The 8,497-nt window shown below is 37.3% G+C and overlaps 1 protein-coding gene across 1 annotated transcript; it reads left to right on the top strand.

Moving 5' to 3' along the window:
• The first annotated feature begins 3,639 nt into the window (after window positions 1–3,639).
• On the top strand, window positions 3,640–6,169 carry LOC113049828 (frizzled-9). The gene has a single exon (XM_026212490.1). It carries the CDS (start codon window positions 4,137–4,139, stop codon window positions 5,880–5,882), a length of 1,746 nt encoding a protein of 581 aa, XP_026068275.1. The 5' UTR covers window positions 3,640–4,136; the 3' UTR covers window positions 5,883–6,169.
• Window positions 6,170–8,497: the final 2,328 nt, after the last annotated feature.

Genomic DNA, 8,497 nt, shown 5'->3' with positions numbered 1-8,497 from the left:
TAGTTTAGTGGCTTTGTTTATGCAACTGGCCCCTGATTTGAAATGTGAAGGGGTCAGCCGAACCACTGAAGAATAAGTGAATTAATTAAATTTTTAGAAAATATAATATGAATCATTTTAGAATCCCATTATTGCATATTATTCACATTTTTTTTTTAGGCCAAACAGAAAAAGTTGTAATATTCAAAATGTTTTATTGCAGTAATTTTTGAAATTACGATTCTTGATAGATTAATAAAAGAAAGTTTACGCAATTACCTTTTATTAGACTGAACGGACTTAAACCGTATTATTCCTCATTCCAACTATGAAGGGAAATATGAAATACTGCTCCCTACTTGCTGACACCTCACCCCATCCATCGACCCTGACTGTATTGAATACCAGAGTCCTTCCAGCCAACACAGTCAAGGTACTGGCACGTATCAGACAGCACTGTATGTCACAGTCTGTCTGCATATACCCCACCACAGTCTTGTGAACTCAAGCCAGTGAGATGACACCTGATTCCTGTTGCCATCCACACCGTATTAATAGGACTTGTTAGGTGTCTGTGACTTGCTGGAAACCCAAGTGGGGGGAGGATGGCATGAGGTGGGAGTGTTAGGCTGTCCAATTTATTTTAATCTACTGGTCAAGATACTCACCGAAAACATTGCCATACCTGCCACTTAACTATGTCCTCTAGATACAGCCTGGAAAGTCCTTCAATATTCTATCATCAAACAGCTGCTTTTTCGTTTGTGCTTTGGGATACGGTTTAGTGATGACATTCGTACATTTTTAAGCATGGCTTATGCGTCCAAATACCTTATGGGGCCTGTAAAGTGTCCTGTGAGGATATATAAGCCTAAAATCTACAACTATAACAAAGTGCATTGAAATGCATAGACACTGACCTTGTTTTCCACTGTTCGACAGTGAACATGTGTGGGTGAATATTCTATACAAGTCTTTTTCTGTAAATGTCATTTTTTATGGCAAGTCCAGTTGAGACTTTAATGCTGCAAATTGAGCACAACGGATTCAGCCATTATTTTTCAAAAAGTATTCGCTTTCCTTGGCATCTTCTGTTGTTCTCATAGTTTGGACGGGACTGGCTAGTCCTGACGTCTGCCAGAAAGACTGTGCTCAAATAAGAGTCGTGTGAAGACATAAGGCCTTTCTTGCCTCGGGCTGATGGTTAGATTAGGAATATTCATGATCATACTGCACTCATACACAAACAGAATGAGATCACTCACGTCTGGATCATTCTAATTCAGATTTATTCAGGATAAAGAATGGTTCTACTTAAGAATAAGTGGATATTATACTAGTGGCCCTGCTTTCTAATTTTATGTTTTGGAATGATATTTACTGTTAACTGATACTGATGAAAAAGATTGCTTTCATGCCAGTTTGAGTGAGCAAATAAATAAATGTACCTGTATCTTCGTACAGTAAGTTGCGAAAGACATAATAAATATTTAAATAGAGAAATAAAAATATGATTACCCCACATGATATATGAAATCAATATAAATACAGAAACAAAATTGCATTTATTTATTTTTAATCATCAAGAATCTTATTTGACCCAAATTTAAAAAAATGTTTTTTTTGTCATGTTCCATGTTAGCAAAACTGCCTGAATCAGACTGACACACAGAACTGTGCATAAACTGATTTGTACAGTGAGTACTGACTGTTTGGATCCCAGTCACTAATACTTTTGGAGTTCCCATAAAGTTTGGCAGAATTTTTTTTCTTCCTTTACTCGTGGCTGTGACATTTTGGTATCATTTCTCCTAATTAGCCTTCTAAGATGCTTTTATAACATCTGCTAAGTAGCATGTTCGTGGTTCACTGAAAAGCTCTTCCCAGCTTTAACGGCTGCATTTGTATCTCTGACTGATTGCCCTTGTAGATGTGATTGCTCTGCTTTTATTTTTGCTCCATTCAATGAGCATGAAGAATAGGCTCTTTCATAGCAGGCTTGCGGTCGTGGACGTGGAAAGCAGTGCTTAAACAGCTCTCAGCCAAAACAAAAACTACCGGCAAAAGGAATCCAGTTTCATTTATACGAGCAGGAAATTGACCCGTCAGAGTACGAGAAAACCAGGGAACTGATACTCTGTATTGCAGGAACATGTCCAGTGCGTCTGCATGCTGAGTGCTGGGCTTAGAGCTGAGTTTAGCGATAACAAATGCCCACACTAAGACTCTAGGGGCACTCCTCTTCTCTTCTGTTTAGCATGAGAATGGTAGAGAGATGGGCCATGTCACAGGTGGTGCTTTCCCTACCATACACCCAATAACGCATAAGCAGGCACTAATGGTAAAGTGAAAGCCTCCTGGGCCTCATATGGACCGGATGATGAACCTGTGGAATTGTGTTTGGGAGCAGAACCGGATTTGTTTGGGAATGGCATTGGTGTCACTGCACACAAACAAAAGAAAAGAAAACAGGGGGTTTTGAGGGCACAAGGAAATCTGAGATGTATTTATCCATCCATTCTCCAAACCCATTATAATACAGTATGTTGCAGGGATGCTGGAATAATTTATTTATTTGTTTAACAGTACTGTGGGAATGAAACATTAAATGTACATTTGAAACTATTTGAAACAGTGTATCTTTCTGACCTTGAATACATTATGAAAACATAACAGTAATATTGTAATGCTTAGAATATTTTACACTCATATGTTATATGAACACATACATACATGTCCTATATTGCATTGTCATAAACTACTATTTTAGAGTGAATTACAGCTTGATATAAATGGATTTGGTATAGTAGTAGATACATTTTTATCATATTACATTATAGTATATGTAATATACAAGTTGGCCTATAGCCTATCACATTCCACCATTTCACCGTGTCAGTAATCCTTAAGCAGTTCAAATGAAATATTTAAAAGCAGTTTTGAGTATAATATAATACAGTGTCTCAATAGTCTAATTTTGCAGTAAAACAATAATAAAAAAATAGTATAATTTGACCCTGGATCACAAAACTAGTCATAAGTAGCACAGGTTTATTTGAAGCAATAGCCAACAATACATTGTATGTGTCAAAATTACTGTTTTCTTTTATGCCAAAGATTATTAGGGTATTAAGTAAAAATAATAAATATATGAAACCTTAATTTTTGATGAGTGATATGCATGGCTAATAACTTAATTTGGACAGCTTTAAAGGAGTTTTCTCAAGAATGTGCGTTTATTTTATTTTTTACACCCTCAGACTGCAGATTTTCTAATAGTTTTGCAACTCATTTATTGAGCTCTCAGATGATTTTATACATCTAAATTAAAAAAAAAACCTGACCCTTATGACTTGAAGTTGAATAAAGAGTATGTCCATAACTTCCCTTACAAGAATTAGAAAATATTTCACACTGTTTCCTACACGTGAACTCTCCGATGTGCTGTAACAGAACCGGCGACTTCTCGGTTATTTCAACACATCTTTTTAGTAAACAAACGCAGCTCTGTTCTGTACCAGCACGCTGTGATCCTGTCTGTGAAGAGGAAGGACTGTATTTTTATAGTATCGTGGAGGAGGTGGAGTGTTAGGAGGAGCTTGTCAGTCTGTCACCGACCAAGAGCCCGTTTTTAAGAGCACAACGAGAAGTGAACGTGAAGCGCACTGTTTCCATGCGTGGAGCCGCACAACATCGGGAGATTTCACAGGCGGACACTTTCAACCCGTCCTGCTGTCTACTGAAAGTTTATTCTCGTGGATGTGAACGCGAACGGTGAAAAGAGCGAAACTCTTTTGAAAATAGCGTGTTGTAAAGGGCTTTAAAGTTTGAAATACTGTGCCGGTGCACGAGATCTTGGTTTTGACATCCGTTATTGATTGTTTGGATTAATTGCGCAGACTGACCGTCTTTTTAAAACAATTCCTAGACGTTTTGGATATATTTAAAACTGAAACTCAATGGATTTGTTGACAGTGACATGAAAATGACGTTTTCCTTAATGAAATCTTTTTTTCTTCAAAACAGCTGAGCATTCAGTGTCAGTTACTGTATTATGAAGCATGAATTGAATTTCTGTTACAAACAAAACAAGACAAATATCATCTGCATGGCACTGGGTGTACTAATCATTATAAGACTTTCTTGAGGTTATCACAATGGCCCACTGCATAAAGATCCTGATTGTACTTTTCCAGCTTATGATTGCTGGATCTTCTCTGGAGATTGGAGCGTATGATTTGGAGCGCGGCCGTCCGTCAAAATGTGAACCCATCACCATTCCCATGTGCCAGGGAATCGGCTACAACATGACACGGATGCCCAACTTCCTGAATTATGAAAGCCAAGAGGAAGCTAGCATTAAACTGAATGAATTTGCTCCTCTGGTGAAGTACGGATGTGATGTCCACCTGCGATTTTTCCTGTGCTCTCTGTATGTGCCAATGTGCGCCGATCAAGTGTCCACCACTATCCCAGCATGCCGTCCTATGTGTGAACAGGCCAGACAGAGGTGTTCACCCATAATGGAACAATTCAGTTTCAGATGGCCCGACTCATTGGATTGCTCAAAGCTGCCAACCAACAACGACCCGAACGCATTGTGCATCGAAGCTCCCGAAAATGACACTCAACCTGAGACTAAGAAAGGTGAGGGAATGCTGCCAGTTCTTCCGAGGTCCAGGGAACCCACAGCAGGGAGTGGACGTACTTCAAGCGGCTTGCGGTCCTGTGATAACCCGGAGAAGTTCCAGTACGTGGACAAGAGCGAGTCATGCGCCCCCCGTTGTACTCCTACAGTGGATGTCTACTGGTCTAGGCAAGATAAGGACTTTGCATTCATTTGGATGGTGGTGTGGTCAACGCTTTGCTTTGTTTCTACAGCATTCACAGTTCTTACCTTCCTCCTCGACCCGCAGCGCTTCCAGTACCCTGAACGTCCCATCATCTTCCTCTCCATGTGTTACAATGTCTACTCTGTGGCCTTCATCATCCGCTCGGTGGCTGGGGCTGAGAATATCGCTTGCGATCGGGAAAACGGAGAGCTCTACATTATCCGAGAGGGTTTGGAGAGCACAGGTTGCACCATAGTCTTCCTCATCCTCTATTACTTTGGCATGGCCAGCTCCATTTGGTGGGTCATCCTCACCCTCACTTGGTTTCTTGCAGCGGGACGAAAATGGGGCCACGAGGCTATTGAGGCACACAGTAGCTACTTCCATATGGCCGCCTGGGGTATTCCTGCGGTAAAGACCATAGTCATCCTCACTATGAGGAAGGTGGCTGGGGATGAGTTGACGGGATTGTGTTATGTGGGCAGCATGGACAGTAATGCTCTCACTGGATTTGTCTTGATCCCTCTATCCTGTTATCTCATTGTTGGGACTTCTTTCATCCTCACGGGGTTCGTAGCGCTCTTTCACATCCGCAAAATCATGAAAACCGGTGGCACCAACACAGAAAAACTGGAGAAGCTCATGGTTAAGATTGGAGTCTTTTCCATTCTCTACACGGTGCCTGCTACTATTGTCATCATATGCTATTTCTATGAAAGGCTCAATATGGAATACTGGAAGTTCAAAGCTCTGGAAAACAAGTGCGTGTCCTTTCCTGGTCGTAGGAGTGCGGACTGCACCTTGGACCTGTCAGTTCCCACAGTGGCTGTGTTCATGCTGAAAATTTTCATGTCATTAGTGGTGGGCATCACTAGTGGGGTTTGGGTATGGAGTTCAAAGACACTTCAGACCTGGCAGGGGTTGTGCAACAGGAGATTGGCCGTGCAAATGAACCGCAAGCCCTGCTCCGGTGTCAGCTGCAGCAGCTCCCACTGTCATTACAAAGCACCGGCTGTGACACTTCACATGAATAAAACAGACATGTACACAGACAGTCCCACACATGTTTGAGACTAAAGGCCTCTTCTCTGGAGCCATGCACAGACTTTTGAGGCTCATATCAGGATGAAGTGCTCAGTTTCGAGTAAAGTCACAACAGTTTTAAGGGGTGGCATTTATAAGCTATTCCTTGACACAGAGGTCACTTCATTAAAAGTGAAGGTTTGTGTAAATGCAGCAAATTGCAGAATGCTTTATTTATTGTGGAAATTTAAGTTGTATAGTTTTATACTGTATGTGCTATACTGTATATAAAGAAGAGTTTTAAATAATTTTACAGTATGTTATTTTTTTCTCAAAAGAGGAGCAATAAAGCATTTCTTATTATTTGTTTTCTCTGTTAAAGTTTTTAAAAATGTTTATTTTGTGATAAAGTTTCTATAGTTTTACCAGTGTTAAATGCAAAATGTACATGTAAATCTTTTTTTTTCCAAAACATTTTTGATTAAAATGGATTTTAAACGGTAGAAATAAAGTACACATTTATTAATTTTAGTAGGAATAATTTTCTATACAGTGAAAAATAAACAGGTTTATTATTATTATTAATTTTCTTTGCAAAGTGTGTATTATTAAAAACACTAATTCAGTACTGCATTCAGTTCGATTTATATAAGAATATAAACTACTGAAAAAATCAGGATCACAATTTTCAGTCTTCTCTGATAACACATCTGCCTGGCACCAAATGTAAAGTGATTATGTTACAACGGGATCCATTTATATTTACAGTTGTCAAATCCTCTTACAAAACCACCAAGCCAACTTACAGTAAAGTGCGAAGTTGCAGTCAGCTGAGAATGATACTGCTATAAACTTATGAAAAAATGAAACTTGTTTCTTTAGCCTAATTCTTTTAACCTTTTTTTTTTTAAACATACATTTATGATTTGTTTTCTGAATGCACAATTCTGCGATGAGGAAATCATGGGCTGATGAAGAGGAGATACTGTATGTTTAGAGTAGTTCTGTACATAACTCATATCAGACTTTTTATACTGTTTTAATGTCTTATATCTGACATAATATGTATTTGTGATGTTCATAAAAGCTGGGGTTTTTGCAACCTTAAATTATGAGCTACTGAAATGCAAAAGTATATAGTATTGTATTAAATACATATAGATTAACCATTTTAACTTTATTTATCTTTTGCACTTTTCCCTTGCCTGTGTAGAAATTGTCCAGTGGTTTGGCAGGTCTCAGACGTTTGAGCATAAACTGCTGTTACATTTGGTCATAAAAAAAAAACATGTTTATCTTGGAGCTTGTAGCCTAAACTTAACAGTGCATTAACCACATGTAGCAGTCTGTATAAACCTAATTTAACACATGACTGTTTTCAGTTTTCAGGTTTACAGTGCGGTAGCATTTGTAAACAGTGTCTTAAGACAAACCAGAGCCTGCTGCATCAGCCAGCGGACTAGGAAAAACTGAATGAAATGTTAATATACTGGAAGATGAATGTTTAATTCCTGTCAAATACTACCAAGACATTACTCATTTGGCAACATCGATGGTAAAAAGCTGTGCTGTTGTTAACAAAAACATAAACATAATTCTTGACTATGGATTTGTTAACATTTAATAAGATTATGGAGTACTTTGAGTTTGAGCTTTCTCTACGAGTCACAGTTATATTAATATGTATTCATTTAGCAGACATTTTTATCCTAAAAGTGAAAATGCAAACACACATTCCTGGAAAACAAAACCAAAAAGAGAAAAAAACAATAACAACAACAACAACAACAAAACTGGAATTTCCAGAAACATTGATTTTACTAATTAATAATAATGAACAACTCTATTTAAATTACCGTTAAGAAGTTCAGGGTCTGTATGTTTTACTAAAAAAAAAAAAAGAAAAAGAAAAAAGAAGTCTCTAATGCACACAAAGCTTTGCGCTTATTTGATCAAAAATACAGTAAAACAAGAACATTCTGAAATATTATTACAGTTTAATATAACTGTTTGTTTCCAAATGTGATCTATTCCTGTATTAGCAAAGCTGAATTTTATGAAGTAATTGCTCCAGTCTTCAGTGGCACATGATCTTTAAGAAATCTGATGTGCTGGTTTTGGTCAAAAAAGCTTTTCATATTATTACAAGCAGTTGAAAAAAAAATAATTAATTATAAATATAATATATTTATTAATTTGTTTTATTAAGTATATTATCTTTATATGAAATAAAATATTTATTGTTTTTATTTTTTATATTTATTATGTATATTTAATCATATTTAATACATTATTAAATTAATTTAATACATTAAATAATTTCATCTATATGGTAGAAGTGGTTAAAAAGCACTTTAGTGAGTGTTCTATTTTACCTTAAGTCTTGATAAAAATGGAAATGTAAAGTAGTTTTCTGTTATTTTAGTAATATATCATCAATGCATTGCTAGAATACTACAGTTTTAGTTTGTCTTTTTTACTGGTAATAAATTAGACCTCAGTGCTTCCTGATGTTTTGAGCCTTAAAAAGTGTGTGATCACAGTCCTATAACAGCAGAAATGAACCAATATTACAGCTAATGTTCTCAATTCACTGTCACGTCCCACAGAACCACAGCTCAAATACACACAAAAACCATATTTGTTGTGTAGAATCGGCCAAG

This window comes from Carassius auratus, chromosome 30, assembly GCF_003368295.1.
Source record: "Carassius auratus strain Wakin chromosome 30, ASM336829v1, whole genome shotgun sequence".
NCBI classification, from domain to species: Eukaryota; Metazoa; Chordata; class Actinopteri; order Cypriniformes; family Cyprinidae; genus Carassius; species Carassius auratus.
Note: the sequence above shows the minus strand (reverse complement) of the source record. Positions and strands in the feature narration are given on the sequence as shown.